Source organism: Sprattus sprattus (assembly GCF_963457725.1).
Source record: "Sprattus sprattus genome assembly, chromosome: 14".
Lineage (NCBI taxonomy): Eukaryota > Metazoa > Chordata > Actinopteri > Clupeiformes > Clupeidae > Sprattus > Sprattus sprattus.
Window position 1 is genome coordinate 21,200,794 of NC_137912.1, and position 27,883 is coordinate 21,228,676.

A 27,883-nucleotide genomic window follows, 5' to 3' on the forward strand; every position below is an offset into this window, starting at 1 on the left:
TCCCAAAGGGAGATATTTACTCATGGCCACTTGCCATCAACCAAAACAGTAATTATTATTTTTGTGCATGCAGCTATATTTAGCTCTGTGTGGTAACTGATGTGTGTGTTTGTTTGTTTGTGTTTGTGTGTGTGTGTGTGTGTGTGTGTATGTGTGTGTGTGTATGTGTGTGTGTGTGTGTTAATGAGAGAGAGTTATGTGTTTGTGAAAGAGAGATTGTGTGTGTGTGTGTGTGTGTGTGCCTGTGTTTGAATGAGAACATGAGTGTACGTGCGTGCTTGTGTGTGTGTGTGTGTGTGTGTGTGTGTGTGTGTGTGTGTGTGTGTGTACGGGAACTTTGCTACATTATAATTATGAGTTAGTTAGCCAAGAGCTAGTGTGGTGTGGGACTGTCTCCCTGTGCTGTGTTAATGAGGGGGTTGTGTGTGCACTGTGCAGAGCTGATACAGTGATGACTGAAGAAGACTGTCTCTTTGAATTTCAGATTATCTCAAGAACCTCCCAGAGGACTCCACTGACTACAAAGACACGCAGAGTAAGCTCACTTACACACACACACACACACACACACTCACACACACACATGACACAGAAACCACATACATTAAACATGTTAACCCAAATCTGCTTTCAGGATCACAACAATATCCGAGTTCTATGAATAAAGAATAAAGAAGCTAAATTAAGAGATGCTTTTTTACAGGGACAACTTGCAAGTACACTAATCTGACTTGACCTTTTTATTTACCAGCTGCACTCGGGATCGTGAAGGAAGTAGCCAATCATGCCAATGACATCATGAAGCAAGGGGTACGATACATACACACACACACACACACACACACGCACACACACACACACACACACACACACACACAGCTCTTATCACTTCAAATGAGAAAACGTCAACAAAATTGCTTTTTATTCCTTTCATGACATCGAACTCTTCTCCTCCCCCCCCCCCCCACACACACACACATTCTTCCCTTCAGGATAACTTTCAGAAGCTCATGCAGATTCAGTACAGCCTGAATGGTCATCATGAGATAGTCCAACCAGGCAGGGTGAGTGTGTGTGTGTTGGTATACGTCCATGAGTGTGGGTGGGTGTATGTGTGGGTTTGTGTGTGTTTGTGTGTGGGGGGGGGGATGTGGGCACTATGTGTGCGTTGCATGCCTATGTGAGTGTCACTGCAATAAATTGTGGTTGTGCTTAAAGGGCATGAGACAGCCATTATTCACCAGAAGTTTTCCTCCTTGCTTCATATCCTGTGTGATGTCATATCCTGTTCCCAGGTGTTCTTAAAAGAAGGCACTCTGATGAAGCTTTCCAGGAAAATCATGCAACCTAGAATGTTCTTCCTGGTAAGATCCACTCATCCACTCAAAGTTCATCATAAAGTTACTTTGCATCTCTGCATCTGTCTTACTAGGATAGTAACTCAAACCATAACAGTAGGACACATACCATAGGATATACTGTAAATTGTTTCCGCATATGTGAAGCAATTTGTATTGTTTTATATAATTAATAATATTTACATGAAATGTGAACCCAACTGAAATTGTGTGTGTGTGTGTGTGTGTGTGTGTGTGTGTGTGTGTGTGTGTGTGTGTGTGTGTTGTCAGTTTAATGATGCCGTGTTGTACACGACCCCAGTGCAGTCTGGCCAGTATAAGCTCAACTGTATGCTCTCTCTCGCCGGCATGAAGGTGAGGGTCACACACACACACACACACACACACACACACACACACACACACACACACACACACACACACACACACACACACACACACACACACACACACACATACATACACACACACACACACACACACACACACACACTCTGATATGATTCTCTGGGCCTGATTTACTAACAGGATTGCGCCCATTTTCTGGCGTAAAATAGCGGTCGTAACGAAAAACGGTATTTACTAAGCTGGCGCAGCGCATATTAACGCTTTGAGGGTGTGTACATGCAAACAGGTGGGATGGTTCGGAAACGTGGGTGGTAACGTAGGCGTGTAGCGCTATTTAATGGGAGGAGTGCGCCAAATGATGAACTGCGTGGTATTTACTAAACTGCCCGGCGAGCGCACATCTCTGATTTGCAGGCTAATTCTCCGCCTCATAAAAGCACGTCTTAACCAAGCGCATTTCCACTGAGTCTGAAAACGTTGATATGGCAGCAGCAAGGCAAAGACATAGACAGAGACAGCGAACAGAAATATTTGTTTCAACTCGTATAATTCATATATTCATATATATGAAATTCAATTTTCCGAACGTAATTGGAGAAATTGATCGCACCCACATGCAAACAGTCCCACCTTCAATCCGCGAACACGTTTACCGAAACAGAAAGCACACATATTCAATGAATGTCCAGGTCATATGTGATGCCAACATGACCATTACTTACGTGGAAGTGGTCTGTCCATGACAGTTTTATCTTTCGGAATAGTGCCATTTATCCATGATTGAGCAACGGTGATTTTGGAGAGGCCTGTCTACTTGGTAAATGTATTTGTTTCAGTGGGGATATATTGTAGTGAACCCATGTCCCTTGTAGAACGTATTAATCTCGCCATGTACACATATATTGTTATAATAGACAGTTTATGCATTAATGCCACCAATAGCATATTATTTATAATCGTGTTCTTTTAAACATCTCGCTGTAGATGATGGCGGGCAAAACAACAATATAACCCATTGAATCAGGTTCAGTGATTGAGCGATCTATTCGCTATCTATTCGCTATCTATTCGCTGAACCTTAGTTTTTTCTTCCTCGAATCTCCATGGTGGCAGTAACTTGCTGGCAAGTTCTCCAGTCTTTTAACGGTGCGCTAAATAATGATTGCCCAGCGCGTATCTGGCTTGATAAAAAAATGCGGGGAATCACCGTGCGTTAATGTGCGCCTGGCAAAGATGCGTTCGCAAATCAATCTTAGTAAATCAGGCTCTTTAAAGGGCGGAGTAAGCACAGTTTGCCCAGCGCAGATCTGGCTTGATAAATACCAAGTAAAATGCGCAAAAACACCGTGCGTTAATTTGCGAACGCAGATTAAGAAGCGCTCGCATATTAGTAAATCAGGCCCTCTGTCTTCCTTTTTCTCAGTTTAATTCAATTCAAATGAGATTTATTGCTATGGCTGTTTCAAAGCAATGTAGTCAAAGCAAACATGTTTTAAACACAAATATATAATAATAATAATGACATAGGCAATGTATACATACTTATACTGATAGTAAAGAATGAAAGTAAAGTAAATACACTACAGCGTGAAAAGGCGCTCACTTCCTCAATGTGACATGACAGGTTTGTCCAATAAGTATGGGAGTGTGTCTTCCTTTTTCGAATGCCAGAATGTAGGTATAATTTGGCTGAATTGTGGGAAAATTGAGGTATTGTTATTACATTCAGTGAGGAACGTGCCTCTCATCCTCTCCCACTCCCTCACTGCATTGCAAGACCTCCTTAGGAAGCCAGGTGTGCCTGTGTCTCCCTCTCTCTATGGCCAGGGTGTGTTTCTGGTAGTCTTTCATTTCTGTCAGATAAGGTGGCAATATATGTTGAGTTTTTTTTCCAAAACAGTTTAATTTGTTTGTTTGTTAGTTCAATTTTGTTAAGCGGATATTGATTATATTCGTTTTGTGGTGTTTTCTGAATTTGTTGGAGTTGAGCAACATATCATGTTCACTAGGGGTGGGAGGAAAAATCGATTATTCGATTTTTCTCGATTCTCTCTTAAACGATTCTGTCTCGATTCAGAAAAGTTCATAATCGATTTTGTAATTAAAAAAATAAATAATAATTATAATAATTTTTTTGATTGTTCATAGAAAGTCAAAATTGTGACAAGAAAAAGCTTTGTCTCATAAAAAATAGAGAAGGTAATTTATCTGTTGATTTTCTTTCATTATCAAACACAAAGTAGGAAGTGTAGCAAAGACTCTGAGTAGCAAACTCGAATGTTTTAAAAGTCGAAATGGATTTTTATCGGTTTAGAATTGATAATCGTTTTTTTTACACATCCATTTTATGTTGAAATGTAATTATCGATTGATTATCGATTATCAATTCGAAACCGATAAAACGATTATCGATGCATTTTGACTATTGAATCATTAGAGTTTGCAACTCAGAGTCTAAAATCACTTCCTACTTTGTGTTTGATAATTAAAGAAAATCAACAGATGAATTACCTTCGCTATTTGCTTTATTAGAGTAAAAGCTTTTAATGGTCACAATTTTGACTTTCTATGAGCAATGCAATAGTCGATGCAGCTTGCATTTCAACATAAAATGGATGTGTTAAAAAAAAAAAAAAATGTAATTACAAAATCGATAATCGATTTAAAATCGAATCGTTGACCTCTGAATCGATTTCGAATCGAATCGTGAGGTGCCAAGAGATTCCCACCCCTAATGTTCACATTATGTTTTTTGGTCAAATCTTCGAAAGGATTCTCTCTGAGTGTTTTTTTCCTTTGTAAAGGGCCACTGTGATGGTTTACATTTGGGTTAGAAAATAGCAAGGGATGCCAAAATTGAAATGTTTTTTTTTTTCTGCATTTATCTTAAAGAGAGGGAATCACCCAACACACAGTCTTTCTCTCTTTCTCTCTCTCTCTTTCTCTCTCTCAATGATTCATTTAGCCCCATGGATGTTTACATATACATACCATGAAACCACACCAGATAAGACACATGAAAAATAATTTTGTCATGACTGTATGTGTGTCTGGGTTGATCTTTCCCAGGTGAGTAAACCGAGTCAGGAGGCTTATCAGAATGAGCTGAACATTGAGAGTGTGGAGAGATCGTTCATCCTATCAGCGAGGTGAGTTCTACGCACATACACACACACACACACACACACACACTGACAGAGCACATCCCATTAATCTTTTTTTTTTAACACACACACACACAGAGGGCACATCCCATTAGTCTCTTTTGTAACACACACACTCACACTCACACTCTCGCTCTCTCACACACACACACACACTTACTCACACTCACACTAACTGCACATCTTGTTGCTCCCCTGGTAGATTCCTAACTGTTTTATCTCTCCCCATTTCCTCATTTTCCTCTCTCTCTCTCTCTTCTTTCTTTCATTATGCGATTATTTATTTCTTTGTTGGTTTGCTTGATTGATTGTTTTTTTTGTCCATCACCCCACTAAGGCTATTTCATTTTTATTAGATTTATTGTGGTTATTACAAACCTACACACTCCCACACACACAATGTATTTTTACTGATTGGATGTGTTTATGTTCACTTTTGATTGGTCGCAGCTCTGCCACAGAGAGAGATGAGTGGCTGGAAGCCATCTCCAAGGCGATAGAGGACTTCACCAGGAAGAAGATCACGTTCATCTCCAGTCGCAGCCAGGAAGAGGTACACACACACACACACACACACACACACACACACACACACACACACACACACACACACACACACACACACACACACATAGGGTCGAAGTAGTGATGCCCTGACAGAATAATATTTATAATCAGTGGCAGGAGGACACATAAGGTATCATTTGTCATAGTGTTTAATGTAATATAATTTAACGTAATATAATTATGCAATAAGTTTCAAACTGCAGGTTTCATATATACAGTATGTTTATGCATTTCTCTTTCTGTGTGTGTGTGTGTTTGTGTGTGTGTGTGTGTGTGTGTGTGTGTGTGTGTGTGTGTGTGTGTGTGTGTGTGTGTGTGTGTGTGTGTCTGTAGAATGAACGCGTGGCTGGAGACGACAGTGACTTCCCTCTAGGCTCCAAAGCCCCCATCTGGATCCCTGACCTGCGTACCACCATGTGTATGATCTGCACCTGTGAGTTCACCCTCACCTGGAGACGACATCACTGCAGAGCCTGTGGGAAGGTCAGTGTGTGTGTGTGTGTGTGTGTGTGTGTACCAGTATTCATGTTTGATTCCAATTGGGTATCATTTTTAAGGCTACACACTCAGGATTGTCAGTCAACTATTTTGTTCATGAAAAAGGTTTTATTACTGTGTCTCATGATGATTGTTTACTTTGTATTATTCAAATTTCATATCATTGTGTGTGTGTGCGTGTCTGGTGCGTGTGTGTGTGTTACAGGTTGTGTGCCAAGCCTGCTCCTCTAATAAATGCTACCTGGAGTACCTGAAACACCAGCTTGCGCGAGTGTGTGACCACTGCTACGTTAAACTACAACACAAGAGTAAGTCATTTTGCCTCCCTGTCTGCACCACTCTGTGTCTTTATCTTCCTCTCTCCCTTGTTTGATTTGACACAGTCACACACTCACACACACACACACACAAACACACACACACACACACAGACACATTCATACACACACACACATACAGTAGAAGGGTGATTACCAAACTGTAGCGTTGACATAGCGATGTGTGTTGCTGTTCTTCTAACACCCAAAATCAGAATCTTCTCCTCTTCTCTTAGAAACTGTATTCTTTTCTTCTTCTCTCCCTTCCTTCTTCTTTTTCCACCCCTCTAAACTCCCTTCTTTCTGTCCTCCTCTGTCAGGTGATCACTCAGCGTCGTCGTCCATCTCCCCAGGAGGGAGGCCAGGCTCCAGTGCCTTCTCCTTCAGTAGGAAACAGAAGAAAATCCCCTCCGCTCTTAAAGAGGTGACTCATATCACTGAGACGCCACTGAGATACAGCAGAGACAATACCGAGACGTTAGCGAGATGGAACAGAGCCTTAAGTCAGATTTTACTGACGGCTTCATGTCGTACTAGTCATACGGACAAAATGTCAGGAATTTATTTTATTTGTGTATGTATGTCATAGAGTGTTAAAATGCCATGTCATTGGATGCATGTCAAAGATAAAAACATCCAATGAATGGGTCAAACCAAATTTTGTAATGCCCAAAATTAGTGTTAAGGTTGAAACAGATTTAAGAGCCCTGTTGTTCTACCCTCAAACTTTTTGTTTGATTTTGTTTGTTTGTTTGTAAACATTATGATTACTTTTCTTTGCATTTCATGCATTAATTGCTTTCTGGCACTTTCCGCCTCCCCACACAGGTGTCTGCCAGTACAGAGAACTCCTCCATGAGTGGTTACCTGATGCGCTCTAAAGGCCACAAGAAGCCCTGGAGACGGCTGTGGTTCGTCATCAAGAACAAAGTCCTCTACACCTACGCAGCCAGTGAGGTTAGCATCCGTTTTGCTAGCATCCGCTATGTTAGCATCCGCTATGTTATAGCCTGACAGCACAAGCAGTGTAGCCTGACGATGTCATACTCATAATTCTAGTCAGAATATGAGTCTGATACTGAGCCATTGGGCTGTGATTATGGGGCGTGTTTCAACGAACCAGAAAAGAAAATGCCTCTTCGCTGAATTGGATACCTAGAACCAATCAGAGCAACGTAGTAATACCATCTGATAGATTAAACTTTTACCTGATCCCGTAGGAAGGACGGCAAAAACATCTTTTCAATCGACAAATGCCTTGATCGAGTTTCTCTGTTCCTCTTTCAAAATGAATGCGCTGTCAATATCTGTTGAGATATGCCTGCTCACGTTACTTAATTAGCACTCAAGGCTAGAAGCTACCATTTGTTTCAATGTTTTTTTTGTCTACGCGTTAGCATAACCCATCAATAATGGTCTAGAGTGCTTCAGTTAAGACCTACAATCCTCGGCAACATTCGTGTTGCACATACACAACTAACCGAGTCAATGTAGACATTAAAAAAGTCGTGTAGATAGCTTAAATCATATAAAATATGTCCCACTAAGCTCCCGAGACGGCGCCATCTTTGTTCGATGTATATTCTATCTATCTAATCAACTCAAGCGTTGGTTGGTCATCTGTCCATCAACTTATAAAGCCCGCCCTTACAATTTGATTGGTTTAGATTGCTTTCTCAACTTTTTCGAAAACTTAAATCTCTCCCAACTAGCTGAAGTCCAGACTGAATCTCCCAGACCAAAAATGTTGTGGGCGGAGTTCAGGCTGGTATCCAGGCTACAAGCAGTGACTTCATGCCCAAAACCTCTGAGCTCTCAGCCTGAGCCAGTCAGTGTGCTCCCTCTGGCACTGCACCATGTAATGGCATCATTCCTTTGAAATAGACAGGTGTTTACGAATACAAAATGTTACATGGTGGAAATAGGCAGATGTAGACGAATACAAAAGGTGAAAGTCGGAGGAATGGGTAATAGTGGAAGCACTAGAAAAAACACACACATCAGAACCAGTCTAAACCCAGAGCCAGTCAGACCTAGAACCACCCCTAGCCCCAGAACCAGTCAGACTTAGAACCACCCTAGACCCGGCACAGATCACAGATCAGTACTACTGATCTGAAGTCTAGAGAAGGTCGTATTATTTATGCCTTTGTGTGGGGTGCATTTAGAGGGGGGTGCTAATATTAGGATGAATATGGTATTTCAGAGCCCTTATTCCTTCACTCACACAATTTCACAAGCATTTAGAAAACTGTGTATTTGTGTTGGCGTGCATGTGTTTGTGTGTGTGTGTGTGTGTGTTGGCGTGCAGTTGTTTGTGTGTGCATTCATGCATCCGCCTAGTGTTTGGCTTTGTGTGTGGCTATCTGCTCAGTATTTGATTTGGTGTGTGTGTGTGTGTGTGTGTGTGTGTGTGTGTGTGTGTGTGTGTGTGTGTGTGTGTGTGTGTGTGTGTGTGTGTGTGTGTTGTGTGTATGTTTTGCAGGATGTTGCAGCACTGGAGAGTCAGCCTCTGTTGGGATTCTTTCTTAGAGAGGAGAAGACTGGTCCAGCTCAGAAACTCCAGTTCAAACTCTACCACAAGAACACACTGTATTACATCTTTAAAGCAGAGGATATTCCCACTGCACAGAGGTAAACAAACACATAAACACGGACCCCGACCCGGCACACACACTCATAAACACACGCATGCACAACACACACACACATTCCCTGTTCTCAAAGGTTCTTCACATGAACCCACATGTAACACATAGAACCTGATACCGTGAAGATCCTTTAGATAGAAGTGATCTGTGAACCTGGGTGGTCTCACCTAAACCGTAGGAGTGGAGTTTCCAAGTGTTTGTTGTTGATAGGCCTTCACTGTCATCCTTATTTTTGTGTGTGTTTGTTTTGTTTGTGCCTGAGCAGATGGATTGAGGCGTTCCAAGAGGCCATGATTCTTTGACCCCGTCCCCCGATTGGTTGAGATTTCACCTCTTCAGTGCCCCATTAGCTGGATGGGTCTCACAGGCTCTTCCTGTGTACACCCCACCCATAAGGCCAGATCTAGGAAGTACTGGCAATGCCTGAAGGGAGTTGTAGTACGTCACCAGTGTTTGTCTCCTGATTTCTATAAAAAATGACTTTTTCAAGGAATGGATTCCACCATGCAAAGAAGAAACAGGAAGAGGAGGCAGGACTCACCTCAGTCATGTCTTTAAACGTCAATCACTGGAGAAAGCCAATCACAAAATTGCATTTTAATCATAAAAAATGGTTTGATACCATCCTACTTTGATTAACTTGAAGTGAAGATTTTTTTTTTAACTGCAGCCCAGTGGGAAAACGTAGTTGTTTAAGGAGACTACTTTCAGTCCATGAAGCCATGTTGGACTTGCAGCCCTTTAAGAAAATATCAGGGAAATGGGGTCTGTCTATGTTTGTGCGTGTATTTGTGTGTGTGTGTTCATGGGAGATACAGTGAGTTTGTATACATCTGTGTGCATTTGTGTTCTAGAAAGAGTGTGTGTGTGTGTGTGTGTGTGTGTGTGTGTGTGTGGACATGCCATTCTGGGAGTGGCTGTTTGCCAGAGAACCCGGCCATTCCCCCATACAGTTGACCCAGCCAGCTAAGTGACCCAGAAGGGAAGGGTGGGGTGAGGAAAAGGAGGAAGGAAGGGACTTAGGAAGAGGAAGAGAGGGGAAACAGGGAGCCACACAGATGATTTCACTGAAACCCTTAATTTCGCCCTCAGCAACAGAAAGAGATCCAAGCATGCCACACAGTCCCTTAGTCTGCCAAAGAGGACAGAGCCCTGGAAGTGCACACACTACATGTGTATACTTGACACCTTGGGATGGCAAGGGGGGAAAGCATGCTGTCCCTTTGGTGCAGGTGGAGCTGTCACGTCACGTCACTAGAGGGTCAGAGGTTAGGTGAAAAAGAGCTTCAGAAGGTGTCCCGTGAGTTCCATCGGGCTTGGCTCGTTGCCATGGATACTGGCGCTGAGAGAAGTTGCTCATTGGGAGACTTTTTTTTTTGCAATGCACTGTGGGAGAAGCTCACTGAGGACTGAGCAGATAGACAGGGAAAGAGTCTGTGATTCTGAAAACAAACATCATTCAAATGTCTTTATTAGCAATGTTACTATTCTTTTTTTTTTAATGAAACTTTAAGTTTGTGCCTCAAGCAAATGCTTTTTTAAACTAATGTATAGAAAAACGTCATACTGGAAAGAACTGGAACTAAGTGATGTAAATACAGAGTTTAACATGTAATATAGTATGTATTTAAAATTTGGAAGCCTGTGAAACAGGTTTTGATGAAATAGTGAATCTGAATGCTAAAATACTGTGCCTTTCTGAGTCGAACCTTTTAAGACCACACACTACACTAGGTTTGACAAACACAAACACAGTTCCCCCTTACGATATTCACAGGATCACTTTGAGCATACACAGCTAAACTTGTTATGAGGACATGTTGCTGTGTAATTTCTAATTTTTGCAGTAATACTTTAAAGAGGTTTATTATTTTAATAATGTTATCAACGTTCACTGTTTTTGTAATTTACCAGATGTATGTGTTCATGAAAGGGGGACTATTCCAGTTGTATGTTTACTGAGGCCTTCTTACACTGTACATTGATCACTTGGTTTGTACTTGCAACACTCAGAGCAAGACCAGGCTAGCCTGTGAAAGACGATATCCCTTAAAAGTTAAGCTTAGTCTCATACCATGTATGTAATGTAAAGACGATAATGTATGTAATTCAGTTTGTAGAACAAATTCAGGTAGCACAGTGCCTTATTAATTGAACTTTACCAGGTTATATGCATGTTAGAAGTATGAACACACAATGACAATGAAAAAACAAAGGGTAAGCTAAATACAGAATAGTCTGGTCTTGTTCACCTTTGGTGAGGTTCTCAGCGAGTTAGCTCTAGGAGTTGCTAAAGCATTTTTATTTTGTTACACAGGTGTGAGTTTTTTTAACCATTCGTCTCTGCTGTCTGAGTTTACCAGCACAAGTCAATGCAGTTAAATGTCCAGTGCTAGTTTTATCATCACAAGTGTAAAGTGTACAATTTAATAATTATTTTTAAAAAGTAGACATGTGTCCTTGTTTTTTTTTTTTTTTAATTTTTTAAACGAGACATGAAATATAAGGCCGCTTCTGTTAACAACATTTAGCTCTTTAGCATGTGATTTGAACAAGCAAATAGACAACTTCTGCTGACATCAGCAGACCATAGCCTGTAAGGACACTCTATTAAATTATTATCATATCTCAAGGTGTTCGTTTTGTTGAGCCATGTGACATGAAGCGGCGACAATTATTCCCCGTGGCGTATGCGTATCACGCACGTTTTCAATGCGCATGAGCAGTCTAATGTGTTTGCCGGAACAGGTCACGAACTCTGACCCGCCCCGAAGCTCAACTGGACACAATCAACATTTTATTCAAATATTGGACGTTGGGAGACAAACAATAGCTACCATATCGGTAAGCGATATGTTTAGAGATGTCAAGATAAATGCATAATCTAGGGTCATGCCGTCTGTAGTCAAAGGTAAAAGTGCACTGCTAGCCAAGAAGTAGCTAATGTTAGCAGGTTTGCCAAGTAGCTAGCTAGCTTGTTTGGAACAGACACCGCCAAAACACAATGCTTCGGTCGAATAAGAACGCAACAACGTATTCATATGCTAACAGTTGACTGTACAGTATAATGTGACAACATTGTCTTGTACGAACTAGCCGTTAAACCAATATTCGTGGGTTGCCAGTGTAACGTTAACTAAGAAGTTGACTAGCCAGCTAACATTACCTAGCTAGCTAATTAGCCAGTATCTTCCGCTAACATGCCACGACAAACTGTGCGTTCCTCGATTGAGGAAATTCGTCTGCTTCGTAATTCACAGATTCTACATCATAGTTCCAAACAAAACACCTCGATGTTAATTAAATCATTATATTATGTTTTCTAATAATCTTGTTAACGTGTGCAGAATTCCACCTCGGCCGCTCATGACCGCCTTCCTGCACGTTAACCCTTCGTTGATGACCTTTCACCCGACAAGGAAATGCGCGTTCTTTATCTTCCGTATCATGGGTTGTTTGTATTGATGTCTGTGTGACCCATAGTAGTTCATAGTGATGGTTTAATTGCCCGGTTCCACCGAAATCAACATACTCATGCGCGCACGGTTAAGCACAGTAGCTAGATAGTATGTATGACCAGAGGTAACGGGTAGACTCGCCTTGCTAAGCTCATGTAGTTGGCTGTGGATGTTGCTGTAGTAAGAGTCTGTTAAATTATGAATGATGCCAACTCATACGCGCGGATGAAAGTCACTGACGGTGAAGACTGTTTGTGTTCATGTACACATAACGGAACGGTTGGAAGTTACTTCTGCTTCTGTGTAAACGTTCTGCTTCCCCAAACGTGTCTGTGAGCAGTGTTTGTGTCACACAGGTACGATTGTGCATCGGATGGAGTGTAGTGTTTAGAAGAGCAAGCAGGAGACATCATGGAGGGACAATCTCCCAGAGTGCAGCTGGTGTCAACTGAGGGCGGTCTAGAGCAGAGAATACAGGTACTGACAGACCACATTTACCACCCCAAGAGTGACGTTACGGCCCTCCAGTGTAGCACCACACTCCTTATGTCACCTCTCCTCATTGACTCCCTGTCTCTGTCACACGCCCTCATCATACAGATGTAAATACATGCAAGTTTATGTTTGACATATGTAGAGTTCAATAAGTGCTTGTGTAATATACAGAACATAAATCCTGTAAGCAATAGTGACATTTTTTCATACTTGAGTATGTATTTGTGTATCTGTCATTCATTCATTTTATTCATTCTCTCTTCTGTCTGTCTCTAAATCACATCAAATGATGCTTTACTGGCATAAATAAATGAGATTGATGTTTTACTCTCTTTTCTCTTTCTCTCTCTTAGATTGTGACTGCATATGATCAGTCCAATTCTGGTAAGCAGCAGTACATCCTGGCTAACGTAGACAACCAAAACTTGGAGAAACTCATCTTGACCAATCAAGAGGGCACTACAGGAAAGGTCATCCTGGCATCAGCTGATGCGGCTGCAGCTGTCAATCACCTGCTCCTGGCCTCTCCTGAGCTAGCTGGACAGCAGATCCAGGTGAGTCTACCAACACAGGCAACAGGCGATCCAGGACGGATCTGGCATTAATGTGTCGCAGGCCCGGTCTAGATGAGGACAGAATATGGTTAAAGCGTAAGTGCACCCTAACATGTTTAATGAGCTGTAAACAAAATGATATGACTGAACTGTGATGAAATCCATCAGTGTTAGTGTCAGCAAAATCAGCATTTTCCATGGGTTGAGAATCGCTCAACACACCATCTACTTTTTTAAATGATCCTGAACCTTGCAAGGCCAATGCTGACGTTTCTAAGACATATCCACATCATGAAATGGGCCCACCTCTCCCAGCCCCGTATTTTCATTTGCTGATTAAGACTCATCGTTCTCAAGAGCTAACGACTCCCCCTTCTCAGCCACATTCCGCCCCTTTTTAGCAGTTTCCAAATTATGCAGTGATCGGAGTTCGACTTAAAGCTGGGGGTGCTCAGTGCTCAGAGCTCTCCCTTTCAACCACTGGGTTAACTAGGAGAAAGAGTGTTCAGAACACTCTGACATTTAAAACAAACAATAAACCATGAACAAATGTTCAACTACACTTTTGGGAGATGCATGTCTAATCCATGCTAAGATGCTCCCTTACCCTGTTTCCACCAACAGGGAACGGGTTTACGCTCTAGGTCGCACATTACATTTTGAATACATTGGTTCGAAACCTGAAAGGTTGGCAACCATGACAATGCAGTTCGCTTGCAGGGAACCAATGCACCCAGTACCTTGCTAATACTGTTTACCTAAGTTGAATGCTCTCTGTTGATGATACACCCTTGATTACAATGGTTCCGCTCAAAGCTGGTGGAAACGTGGACTAGTTCGCTACATGGTTCCAAGGTTCAAAGAAACTGCAACGGAACCAGTTCAAGAACCTGTTCCCTGTTGGTCTAACTGACTATCTGAGGTCTTTGTCGGTTGCGGATTTATCGGATCTCGGAAAGTAGAATTTCCGCGTCATATGACGTCATACACAGGGGGTTCAGGAAGTGTAACGTACTTTCAGGCATTGGTAGGGGTACTAAGACCTAGTTTTTAGCCTTATACTCTAACCCTAACCCTAAAAAATCCTAAGAATAAGTTGATTCTGACGCTTAGAAATACTACGTCACTTCCGATATTCTACTTTCCGAAATCTGATAAATCCACAACCGTCTTTGTCCAAGTTGTTTTGTAACTTCAATTTTAACAGACAAGTAGTGAGGTGAAGTTCTGTGTAGTGAGACTTCATTTCCCATAATGCTTTGTGCCACTGCATTGGATGGATTGGGGTAGAAAACACTAAGGTAGTTTTCTGTTCCTCAGTTTGTGACAGACAATTCAGAGCAGAATGCCAAGCCTGTCGTGGAGTACTGTGTGGTGTGTGGAGACAAGGCCACAGGTAATACACACAAACACACACACACACACACACACCTAAACACACACATACACAGAAAGATCTATGAGTATTGACAATCCTAGTTCACTAGGCAAAACTATTTGTACCTGATTGTTTCAATAGGCAATAATTGAATTAAACTGAATTTTATAAAAAAGTATTTTTTCTCTTTTGTCTCTCTCTCCCCCTCTCTCTCTATCCCACTCTCTCCCTTTCTCTCTTTCTCTGTCTCTCTCTCTCTCTCCCCCCCCCCCCCCCCCCCCCCTCTCTCTCAGGTCGTCATTACGGTGCGGTGAGCTGTGAGGGCTGTAAGGGCTTCTTCAAGCGCAGCATCAGGAAGAACCTGGTGTACTCCTGCAGGGGCAGTGGCGACTGTGTCATCAACAAGCACCACCGCAACCGCTGCCAGTACTGCAGACTGCAACGCTGCATTTCCTACGGCATGAAGCAGGACTGTGAGTGAGGACACACACACACACACACACACACACACAGACACTCTCGCTCTCTCCCTAACACACGCGCACACACACACACACACACACACACACACACACACAAACAGACAGACTTTCTCTCTCCCTAACACACACACACACACACAGACTCTCTCTCTCTCTCTCTCTCCCTAACACACACACACAGACACACACACACACACACACACACACACACACACACATACACTCATACACTCATACACAATGCCTCCTCTCTCTCCCTCAGTCATAGCCTCATGCGCACACAAACACACTCCGCACTCAAACATAAACCTACTCAGACACACACACACACACACACACTCACAGATTCACCCATGTTGACATGCACTCACATACATACTCACTGATCGGCTAGTCTTTCTTATTAATATTTCACGCATGCAGCAAGTCATTCCCTCATGCACATGCATACTCAACACTTCAGCCTAGCAACCACACACACATACACACAGGTTGGTGATGGTGGTATGGTGTGTGTTTGTGTGTGCATGCAGCGGTGCAGTGCGAGAGGAAGCCAGTGGACGTGTCCAGAGAGAGGACTGCCAACTGCGCCGCGTCGACGCAGAAGATCTACATCCGCAAGAACCTGTGCAGCCCCCTGACAGCCCTACCCACCTTTGAGACCGACAAACAGCACAAGTACGTGTCTGTGTCTGTGTGTGTGTGTGTGTGTGTGTGTGTGTGTGTGTGTGTGTGTGTGTGTGTGTGTCTGTGAAAGCTGGGTAGACAACCTGTGCAGAACTGTTGAGCTCTACCTACCTTTAAAGTCGACCAACAAAACAAGTATGTGTGTGTGTTTGTGTGTGTGTATGTGTGTGCGTGTTTGTGTGACCCATTTTGAAATAACACCATGTTTTTCTCTCTAGATCCTCCAGCTTATTGCTGAATATACAGCAGTCCATGTCCAAACTGGACAACAACATTCTCATCTCTACCTCCCCAGACAGGGTACGCACTTACACACACACACACACTCTCTTGCTCACATACACTCAAACACACACACTCACACACACAAACACACTCACACACACAAACACAAACACAAACACAGTCACACAAACAGTCAGACACAGATAGGGAGACAAACACACACACACAGTCAGACACAGATAGGGAGACAAACACACACAAACACACTCTACTCTGAGCACAATTATGCATGAACACAGTGCAAACTAACATACATTATACTAGCATGCAAAGCATTGTAGACTAGTAGGTGTTCAGTAATCACACTGAGCCTGGAAGTCTACTGAATGTATCCATACCGTAAAGCCATATGTATTCATTCAAAGTCATGATAAGCATAGAAGTGGTACTAGTTATTCTTGTGGATGACCTTTAATAGTAATGGTGATGTGTTTTCAGAGTGACAGTTGCCAGGGAGATCTGGGCACACTGGCTAACGTTGTGACCTCGTTGGCCCACCTCAATGAGAGCAGAGAGATGAGTGACAGCAACACTGACCAATACGGAATGGAGACCATGAGTAATGGGGACGACTCGATCACTGACGTCCAATCAGACGAACACAACTCCAGTGACCTCAGCCGGTGAGTAAAAATGGGCATTTTAAACACACAAACACACACACATACACACACACACACACACACAGTCACACAGTCACGCAAACACACAAACAGTCAGACACAGATAGGGAGACAAACACCCACACACACAAACAAACTCACATTTAAAATGTTTTGCTTACAAACTTGGACTGGATGAGACATTCCAAACATTCCTTTGACTCTAAACACTGGTTAAAACAAACATTAGCAGCCCATTCAGCTCTTTTATGCACTGTTACACACGCGCACACACACACACACACACACACACACACACACACAATCCAAAACAACACTGTCAACTAGAGGTGGGAATCTTCAATGACCTCTTGATTCGATTATTTGATTAGGATTCAAAGGGTAATGATTCGATAATAGAACAATGCTCGGTGCATCATGAGGCATCTTGCTGTCTTTTTTGTTTGGTTTTTCTAAATGCAAGCACTCCGATAGATTTTCTTTTAAATGTTTTATTAAGCAGCTGTTAATATTGTGACTCTAATAAAATATGAGTGAGTCACAGTACGTTAACACTAAATATTTTCTACTGCATTGCAATAACAACAGCAAATTAAGTTGTTTTTCCAATAAAACAAATTCTGCACATCTAAGAGGAAATAAATCATAAAACCAGCTGAGAAGCAGAGCTATATTAACACTATGTGTTCATTTATTGATGTGACGATAGGGTCAATATGATCAAACCATTTCCAGTCATCACTTTACTTCATGTCGCAGTGCAATGGACACCGGATTACTTCATCACATTTAAAAAAAAATGTTTGTTTTCCTGCATCGATGCAGAATCCATCGCAATGCATTGTAAAAACGATTGCTTTCCAATATGTTGGCACATTGGCAACACATTCTGTGCTTTGTTTTTGAGTTTGTGTGTTTGTGCATGTGTGTCTGTTCCCATTTTATATGTTTGTGAAAGTTTGCTGTTTCTGACTGTTTTTGTTTTACTTTTTGTCCCCGTCAGAGCGTTCGACACCCTGGCTAAAGTGCTTCGACCGGAGCAGCGTGGTGAGATGGTGGGTGATGCCAACATGTTGGGCACAGAGGAGTCGGGCACGCTTCTGGACCTGCAGGGGCCACTCCTGTCTGACTGCCACATCCCCTTCAAGGTGAGCCTGGCACACAAATACCCAGCCTTGGTATCTAAAATCTCATGTGTTTTTTCCGAATGTTTTTTCTTTCAATAAAAAGAAATACCCAGCCTGCCTCAGGTCTACATAAGAGCCCTCCGCCTGCAATAATAAGTTAGAAATTAGAAATAAATGTGAATGAGTTCCTCATACAGTATTAGTTCTAATGTATTGATCATGCAGATTGATTAGATATTAGTAGACTGTCGCATACCCTCAAAGTGAGATCGGTACAGAGTTAGTTCTCTATTTTGGCACTGCCTTTACAAGGAGGGAGTTGTGTACAGTAAGGTTAAAAGTTCCAGATACCATAAAGTAAGACTTTTTAATGAACTTGAACTTGATGTGATGTGTCTGTGTGTGTGTAGCTGATGATGCCACTCCCAGTGCCTGAGTTTCTGAGTGTGAACTACATCTGTGAGTCGGCCTCTCGTCTCCTCTTCCTGTCTATGCACTGGGCACGCTCCATACCAGCCTTCCAGGCCCTGGGGTGAGTCTGCCTCCCTGTCCGTCACACACACACACACACACACACATACACACACACACACACACACACACACACATACACACGGGACACTGTGACACACACACACACGGGACACTGTGACACACACACTCACACGGGACACTGGGCCCTTTCAGACGGCTAAAGCACTCCACTGTGGCATTACAAGATTAGATTACATTAGATTCAGCTTTATTGTCTTGCGCAAAGTACGGTACAAAGCCAAGGAAATGCAAAAATAAAGTCTTTTTTGCAGGACTTTTGCAAGTCATGATATACCTTACAATGTGTACAGTGATGGACAGTGGAAAGTTACAATATACAAATATTATGTAAATATTTTAGAGTTTCAGAATGGAATGCAAATGTAAGCTTGTATGTACAGAATGAACAGCATAGTGTATGTATATTTTAGTATAAAGAACTTGTGCAGTTGGTTATATGTGCATTTACATTATTTGAACAGTTGGTGGTTCAATATGTGCAAAATGTGAGCAGTGCAAATGACATGGTCATTAAAGTGCTGAAGACAGTGCAGTAATGATTGCTGGTGCAATGGTGCTATTAGAGTGATGGTGTGGAGTTCAGCGGTGTCACTGCCTCGGGGACGAAACGCTTCCTGAGCCTGCTGGTATGGGAGCAGAGGCTCTTGTAACGCCAGCTGGATGGAAGGAGAGTGAAAAGTCCATGGTAACGATGAGAGACATCCTCAATGATGTTACTCACCCTTCCCGGGCAGCGCTTGTGTGGGGGTAACTGTGTGCTGGTGATGCGTTGGGTAGTTTTCGTCACTATCCGGAGTGCTTTACGGAAGTCAATGAACAGCATTCTCATGTACGAGGTCTGACGGTCCAGGTGGGTCAGGACAGAGAGCTGTGTTCTGTGGAGATTGCGTCCTCTGTTCACGTGTTGTGACGGTTGGCAAACTGGTGTGGGTCCTCTGTAGCAGGCAGACAGGATTTCAAGTGTGAAAGATCCAGTCTCTCGAAGCCCTTGGCAATGATGGAGGTGAGTGCGACAGGACCGAAGTCATTCAGGACCAAGCAGTGGAGTGCGTTGGCACTAGAGCGATGGTGGCGGTCTGCTGTCTGTGTGCCTTTCCACGTGCACGGGGTCAGAGCAGTTGAAGTGCTCTTTTGTCCGCTGTTTTTTTAGGAGCTGTAAGCTTCCAGACTCTGAAGGCTGCATCTCTGGTAGGTAGAAGGGCCTACATATGATAATCAGGTACCCCAGATCAGCAGAGCTGTAGGTCTCAGCAATGACATATTCTGTGCACCATGTTTGGTTAAATAAATGCATACCACTCTTGCTTTTACCTAAGCCTGCTGCTAGTCATCCCTGAACACCGTGCGCTGTTTGGTACATCATTGTTCCCTAAAGATCATAACACCATAGTCTGTGAGCTTTGTCTGTGTAAGGTTCCAGATCTTTAGATCGTCTTGCTAGTTCGCCACAGACCACACATTGGTGAGGACGATGCTAGTTGTAGCAATGGCTGTTGTGGGTTTAGCCTTAGCTTAGCTCGCAGACCTCTACGCTTTCCCTGTCTTTCCCCGTCTTTTTTTACGATCTCGACGCCAGCTCCAGACACGTCTGGTCATGATGGATGGGTTGTTTGGTCTCTGTGTCATTCCCTGCTCCAGAGGTAGCTGGTTGAAGTCGAAAGGATGTTCCAGAGCAATGTTTGTGCAGCAATGATTAATATCAAGTCCTGTTTGTCTGTTGTATGTCTGCTGTATCTGAGGTTTGCACGAATTAATCAAGTGAAAGCACATGAGTCAGTTAGGCATACATGCTGTATGTAAACACCACATGGCAAATACTGGGGAGACGCTGACCCTTGTGATGTGCATGCGCAGCCATCTTGGTTATCATTTTTGTTATAAGTAAATTATAGACCTTATTCGTCCCATGTCTCTCCATCTCTAATTTACCTCCTCGGCACACCACAAAGCACCTTGGCCAGTCCTTTGTGCCAGTAGCCATCAGGCTCCACAACCGAGGACTGACCCCCACATAATAACTTTTAGCTAACGCCAGCTGCGTTGTGCTTATCTTATTTGTTTTTATTTATATGTTTTATTCCTATTACCTTGCTGCTATAACACCTTAATTTCCCTACGGGGCTTAATACAAAGTTTGGGTTGAGGGATAGTGGCTCCACACTTTGCAGGTGTTCTTTCCATAAAGGAGAAAAGGCATCTCTCCCTTTCTCTCGCTCTCTCTGCCACTCCCCTCCTGTGTGTAGTGAGTTTTCCTACAGGGATTAATACAAAGTTTATCTGATCTTATTTCTCTCTGCCACTCCCCTCCTGTGTGTAGTGAGTTTTCCTACAGGGATTAATACAAAGTTTATCTGATCTTATTTCTCTCTGCCTCTCCCCTCCTGTGTGTAGCTCTGAAAATGGCATCATGTTGATGAAGGCGTGCTGGAACGAGCTCTTTGCTCTGGGGCTGGCGCAGTGTTCCGATGTCATGGACGTCTCCTCCGTTCTCACCACCATCGTCCAACACCTAGAGACCAACCTCAGCGAAGGTAACTGTCCCGCTGTGTGTGTGTGTGTGAGTGGGCAAATGTAGGAAGGCACTCATTGAGTTCAACTTCTTTGTGAGTCCAAGGAATGCTTAATGTAATGTTGGTAGTTCTGTAATCTGAGTTGCCATAAAGATACCTGTCTGCTAAATTAAACAGTGGAAGCGGGGAAAAATGTATTTGTTTGTGTGTTGATGAGATGTGTATTCTATATTTTATGTGTGTGTGTGTGTGTGTGTGTCTGCGCAGAGAAACTGTCTGCAGAGCGTGTGAAGGAGGTGATGGAACACATCTGGAGGCTTCAGGAGTTCTGCAACAGCATGAACAAAGTAGAGCCTGATGCACAGGAGTACGCCTACCTCAAAGCCATCACTCTCTTCAGCCCTGGTGAGTGACACAGAGAGAGAAGTGTGTGTGTGTGTGTGTGTGTGTGTGTGTGTGTGTGTGTGAGCCTACCTCAAAGCCATCACTCTCTTTAGCCCTGGTCATTGACAGAGAGAGAGGTGTGTGTGTGTGTGTGTGTGAGCGCCTACCTTAAAGCCATCAGTCAGTACGTTTACATGATGGCATAAACCCGATTTCGGCTAAAGCCCGGCTTCTCTATCCATGGGGGGTTAACTGTTCAGTTCAAATCAAATGTGGAATGTTTAGAAGCGGGCATCTGTGTGACGGACCGAGCCTCGGTTGCCGTCAAAATTGTGGGTTTGGCCCGAAAGCTCAGAGACAGAGTGAGGGTTTAACAATAAATATTTATTTAGGCATCCAATATCATGGAGGACTGCTAAGCCTCTGAATTCGCAGAGGACTAAAAGCAACATTCTCCATATATATATCACCTGCTAAGCCTCTATATGCAGAGGACAAAATGCAGCAGTAAAGCAGCTCAATTAAAATACCTGCTAGCCTCTAAATGAGGTAGAGGACAAAAATCAGCAGTCTAACAAAAGGTCCACATGAATGCACATACCTGACAACAAGACTTGACTAACTGAACAAGACAGAACAATGAACATATATACACCTGGCGGCCAGCACCATTTTTACACACGGGGGGGGTAGACACAAACACTAAACAATACACAATGACAAGACGGACCCGAGACACGAACATAGTATTCCTTCACAATTATAAACCAAACTAGAAAATGCATTTCCTGAAGGAAATACCAGTGCATGAAATGCAAAAGTTAGGAAAGGAAGAAGAAAAGAAAGAAGAAGGAAAGAAGAAAGGAAAGAAGAGTGGAAGAAGGAATGAAGAAAGGATAGAAGAGTGAAGAGAGGATGAAGGAAAGAAGAGTGAAAGAAGGAAAGAAGAAAAGAAAGAAGAGTGAAGAAAGGAAAGAAGAGTGGAAGAAGAAAAGAAAGAAGAGTGAAGAAAGGAAAGAAGAGTGAAAGAAGGAAATAATAGTTGAAGAAGGAAAGAAGAGTGAAAGAAGGAAAGAAGAAAGGAGAGTGAAGAAAGGAAAGAAAAGTGAAAGAAGGAAAGAAGAGTGGAAGAAGGAAAGATGAGTGGAAGAAGGAAAGAAGAGAAAAAGAGAGTGAAAATATTGAAAAAAGGAGATAAAAATGGAGTGAAGAAGAGAGATTGAGTGTGAGAGAAAGTAGACTGAGAGAGAAAGATGGAGAGAAAAAAATTGAGAATGGATGGTGTCCATCCAATGTTCCTAGTTACAGTTAAATTGAGAGGGACAGAGAGAGAAGAGGTTCCTTTGATTTGGCGCAGCTGTCAGTAAAGCACAGGTGCAAGCCAGTTTAAAGACCCTATTATGATGTCATAATGGCCCAATGTAAGTCAATGGGAGAAATTTATATTCGTTTTTCTTTAATATCTTAAAAAGTATAAAGTTTAGAAAAGTGAAAAATACACAGCATAAGTGTCGTTTACAAGACCTACGCGACAAAGTTTGAATGAAGTTTCTACGTTAAGCGGTTCGGGCTGAATTAATCGCAGAAAAAGGTAACAAGAATAATAATAAGAAGAAGAAGCCTAGGAATAACAATACAGGGCATTTCATGCACTGTAATAATTCACTATGTAATAAATAATGTCTCAAAAGGATGTAAACCCAACCACTTTATCCAGGTGGTCTGGTCCATACCATTGTTTGTGTCCCCTCTGCCAGTCCAGGCAATACGCAATCACCATCGGGTGGATCCAATTGCAATCAGTGGTATGAGTGTTTGTGTGTGTGCGCGTGTGTGCAAACCATGTCTGTTTGGGTGCACTAGTGGTTGCAATGATGGGGAGAAGTGAGAGTTCATGTGCGGTCCGACAGTCACAATCTGCTACCGTTGATTATACAGTAAATAAGTTGTGAAATGAAACAAAAACACATCACGGTTAAAGTTGTATTAGTATTGATTGATTCACATCGATATGAATGGATTACATGACTAACAAGTGGTGGAAAAGTAATATGAAAATATTTGTTCAGTGAATTAGCGCGTTCTGTCCAAAACAGTCGCAGTCAACGTTTTTCTAATGTCAACACATTGGTATAGCCAGGCTACCACATAACTATAATCTGAAATATCACGGTATGTCGCAACAAACCCTAGATCTAAAAAGGATATTCAGTATGGAATGGGAATAGATCAGAGATAGATAGGAGCCGTCAGAATAATTTGCATTTCTGATATGCAGCAAATGAGGGAAAAGAAAATGGTGCATGGTCTTAATCATTTACATTTCGTTTCAGTATTTCAAAGTGAATAAGATGTTGGAGCACAAGAAAAGTGAGCGTCTAGCAGCGATTATCATATCATAGACGTATATGAAGCATGTATACTATGGACGGGATCTCAAGCATGCAAAAAGACGTTATCTCCAGTTGTTATCTAGTTTCAAAAGTTACAAGCGTGCGTTGTCCGATATACAACCAAATCGACAACGCCCGAAATCTGGACACATGTAACCGCACTGACTCTCTTTAGCCGTGGTGAGTGAGAGAGAGAGAAGGGAGGGAATACAGTGACAAATGTATTTAAGTAAGTGTGTGTGTGTTAGCATTAGTGTATCCACGCATGTGAATGTGTGAAACAACATCAAAGGTAGTATGAACATTATGAACTCAAATGGACCCAACTCAGGTGCTTAACGGGTAATCCCATTTCCAATAAGTATAAAGTATAAAGGTATTTCCTAACTAAGCTGTGGTTGCATGTTTGTTTTAGATCACGCAGGTGTGGACTGCTTTGCTGACATTGAGAGCTTCCAGGAGAAAGCTTACATGGAGCTGCAGGACTACATCACCAAGGCTTACCCAGAGGACACTTATCGGTGAGACACACGACCTCCACATCTTTACCGTCAAGGCCTATGCCACTATCACAATGCAACCGACTGGGGCCTTAAGCGTTTTTTATAATTCTGCCACTGCGTTACAGCATGGCCACGCAGTTGTATCGAGAAACTCTTTTTCATTTATGGTTCTCTGACGGTTGTGGGTGTAGTAAAATATGTCTGAGGGGATTTGCATCTAAGCCAGCTATCTAATATTAGCATGCTACTACCCACAAGGTAAACAGCGAAAAAAAAACGAGTTTGTTTTCCTTTTTTTTGACACGCAAGAGGTACGTTACTACACAAAGGCTCTTGCATGCCTGCGTAAAAGCTGACCATAAATTGCCTTAATACAGGTTTAGAGATTATGCACAAGATTTATGGGTTTGAAGACTTTGATACCATGGAAACCAGTTGTATATCTGTAAAATGGTAGTGGCACCACATATTCAGTTTTGGTGTCATTCTGGGTCCTGGTATTGAACTTGCCATAGTACAGTAGAATGTAGAACTTCAAAATTAACTTGTGTTTTTGTGTGTGCGTGTGCCAGGTTGTCCAGGCTGCTGCTACGGCTGCCGGCACTGCGTCTGATCAGCGGGTGTGTGACTGAGGAACTCTTCTTCACGGGCCTCATTGGCAACGTCCAGATTGACAGCATCATCCCCTACATCCTCAAAATGGAATCTACCGACTACAACAGCCAGCCACTGAGCACCAGCGAATAAACCCAACCGGCCAATTACAACAAGCGAGTAACCCCAGCTAGCCAATCAGGACAAGCAAAGAACTCCAGCCTGCCAATCAGGGCAAGCAAGGGGTTAGAGCAGACACATAAAGCTGTGGGGAATTAGATCACGCTTCAGTGGCCTCCTAGGAACAAAATGGACATGATTGATGTTCTGTTGGAGTGTTCACAGTTTTAAGATTTCAGAATAAATGATGGCTTAAGTTGGTTTACACTTAGTTTACACTTTGTGTACACAAGTGTCCAAGGTCATCTTCATAAGATTGACTATTCTCATTCCCCCCTATAGAAATGTACACACACAAACGCATGCACGCACAAGTGCAAAGATCAAGGAATGGCAAGACATTGCTAATGCATTACAGACGTGGATTGTCTTTGTTATACTTTAGTTATCTTTGTTTCATATGATGACATGGTCTTTGTATAATGGGATGAAGAGGAAGAATTTTCTATAGGTTTTCTTGTCTTGTTTTTCAGTGCAGGTATCAGTTTCTTGGCTGGTAAATAGTTATGTTAATGTAAGGATGAAGATTGTGAAGTAATTCTTGTCCCTTTATCTGCAAAGCTGTGCTCTGTGAATTGACAGTACTGTGTACTGTTGTGTAAATAATAACGTGTATGTAAATAAAAGAAATGTCAAAGGTGTATTTCTATCCATCATGTATGTTACATACAAAGGATACGACATCCCTGGTAGACGGAACAATTATAGCCAGACTTGGGCTGCTACGGAACGTTGAGTGGTACGCAACATCTTCCGTCGAAAATGGCGGAGTACTATCATGTTTTTAGAAGGGCTTTAGCCCAGTTGGGAGGTCATGGGGGCATACGTGGATTTCTTTTGCAGTTAGTGAGGTGTGTATTACGAAAAGTTATGACTTCATGTACATAGGATGCGAGGTGATATTTTATATTCGTGTGGAAATTAGTGTAAACAGACTGTGACCTCAACGGAGCTAGCTAGCTTGCTAGCGAAATACCTGCTGTTTAGCAAACGTTCTTTACCAGTGCAAACGTTAGCTGTGTTTATCTTTTATTCGTTTTCGGAATTTGCCACATTTATAACATTTACTCCTCACCTTTTCTAGGGTTAATGAAGTGAAAACTGGAGCTCTAGTTGGAACTGACAAGTATGGAAACAAGTACTTCGAGGATAATCGTCATTTCATAGGTAAGAATGGAACGTGGAGATCCTGTAACATTAGTCACTGCAGGTTACATTATAGCATTAACGTTACTTAAAGTGACAATATGCAACAATTTTACATTTTTGGAGGTATGGTTTTATAGGCAACTAGTTTTGGTACCATCTTCAAATTCATATGGTCATTTGAAGGACAGATAAACACCGGTGTCTTCCCAACTAGCCATCCAGGATATGCCCTATGTAGTTATGTGTACCAGGCTGGAACACCCTGCAAAATGGAAGAAAAGCTTTCACACGCAAGACGGCTATACTGCCAAAAGACACTAGTTAGTGTTTTGGGAAGCTTCTATCAGTGTCAGCTGGGCTGTTGGAGATGTTTGCAAGGTTTTTGCATGCCCTTTAGGTAGTTGGCGTACTGGTTTTGGAACAGAACTCCATATTGCTGCTTTAATATCAAAGGTTGCCAGTATCAAAGATGGATTCTTCTAGACTCAGGACTTCTTTGGTTGTGGGATGGCTTTACAGTCTGTTAAGATTTCACTGGATATTTATTTTATTATGTATTAATAAATGTATTGTTTTTTATTTGCGCAACAGTTATATGTGATGGGTAAACTATCTGACCGTTTTGGTATGAATGGTGTTAGGTCGGAATCGCTGGGTGATCTACACCACAGAGATGAACGGAAAGAACACCATGTGGGAAGTTGACGGAAGCATGGTGCCTTCTGAATGGTAACTACACCTTAAATCTAAATCATAAACACCCCTTTGCCAGATGGTTGTTGGTTCTCTGCATTGAATCTCTATCATTGTTTAGATATCGGTGGTATAGCATTTAGGGATGTAAGATTGGGAATAAAGTGGGATTAATGACACAACCCGCGATAAACATATTGTTTCAGGTTCCTTAGAAAGAAATTAATATATTACACTCTGCTGCAATTTTTTATTTTGGACATCTGGTCAATCTTTGTTGTGTTCTGCCCTTGAAAATCTTTGTCAGCCGTAGAGACCAAATCATAGCTATGATTTAAGGCCTCAATCCTTATGACCTTCCTCCTTTCCCCCTAAGGCATCGCTGGCTTCACTGTATGACTGACGACCCCCCGACCACACACCCCCCTGTTCCCAAGAAGTTCCTCGCTGATGTCCACCAGTTCAATACCAGTGGCTCGGCAGACATGTATGTTCCCTACTCCACCACCCGGAAGAAGATCCATGAGTGGGTGCCCCCAAAGGCTGGGGCTCAGTGAACCCCTTTGTCCCTGCAACTCTCTGTACATTGTAATTACCTGTTTAGAAATTAATAAATAAATTAAACAAACATACAAAAATGGCATTATTTGAGCTTTCATTTGTGTTGGTTGTGTGTGTGTGTGTGTGGATGTTTTTGAGTTTGTTGGCCCTGTAGAGCAGTGATTTAGACCATAAGTGTTGTGCTGTTTTCGTTAGAAGGCTGATCAGATACACCTAGATCCCCTCCTTCACCTGTAAGTGGATTCAACTCACTGTGGCTGAGATGATCCGTCGTTGTCCTGATGGTCGTTCCCTGTAGAGCTGTTCTTTGTCTGGTGCCTTGAGTATATACAGCCGCGGAAAAAATTAAGAGACCACTTCAAAATTATC

The 27,883-nt window shown here is 42.4% G+C and overlaps 3 protein-coding genes across 3 annotated transcripts in view; all 3 read left to right on the plus strand.

Annotated features, from left to right (window-relative positions):
* Positions 1-9,285, plus strand: part of fgd6 (FYVE, RhoGEF and PH domain containing 6) — a 22,221-nt gene extending 12,936 nt beyond the window's left edge. Inside the window, 13 exon segments of the mRNA XM_080851581.1 lie at positions 485-535; positions 752-810; positions 993-1,064; positions 1,296-1,364; positions 1,629-1,712; positions 4,776-4,855; positions 5,321-5,423; positions 5,771-5,920; positions 6,141-6,243; positions 6,573-6,676; positions 7,081-7,209; positions 8,738-8,886; positions 9,169-9,285. Coding sequence (XP_080707707.1) covers positions 485-535; positions 752-810; positions 993-1,064; positions 1,296-1,364; positions 1,629-1,712; positions 4,776-4,855; positions 5,321-5,423; positions 5,771-5,920; positions 6,141-6,243; positions 6,573-6,676; positions 7,081-7,209; positions 8,738-8,886; positions 9,169-9,205 — 1,190 coding nt within the window. The 3' untranslated portion in view covers positions 9,206-9,285.
* A 2,358-nt stretch (positions 9,286-11,643) lies between these two features.
* Positions 11,644-25,584, plus strand: nr2c1 (nuclear receptor subfamily 2, group C, member 1). Its single transcript, XM_080851584.1, has 14 exons — positions 11,644-11,747; positions 12,718-12,838; positions 13,210-13,410; positions 14,731-14,806; positions 15,082-15,261; positions 15,804-15,948; positions 16,176-16,257; positions 16,681-16,865; positions 17,869-18,013; positions 18,403-18,524; positions 20,939-21,078; positions 21,325-21,462; positions 24,250-24,355; positions 24,910-25,584. The coding sequence occupies exons 2-14, from the start codon at positions 12,773-12,775 to the stop codon at positions 25,082-25,084; spliced, it is 1,761 nt and encodes a 586-aa protein (XP_080707710.1). The 5' UTR covers positions 11,644-11,747; positions 12,718-12,772; the 3' UTR covers positions 25,085-25,584.
* Positions 25,585-25,836: 252 nt separating this feature from the next.
* On the plus strand, positions 25,837-27,591 carry ndufa12 (NADH:ubiquinone oxidoreductase subunit A12). Its single transcript, XM_080851587.1, has 4 exons — positions 25,837-25,962; positions 26,196-26,278; positions 26,902-26,989; positions 27,330-27,591. The coding sequence occupies exons 1-4, from the start codon at positions 25,874-25,876 to the stop codon at positions 27,508-27,510; spliced, it is 441 nt and encodes a 146-aa protein (XP_080707713.1). The 5' UTR covers positions 25,837-25,873; the 3' UTR covers positions 27,511-27,591.
* Positions 27,592-27,883: the final 292 nt, after the last annotated feature.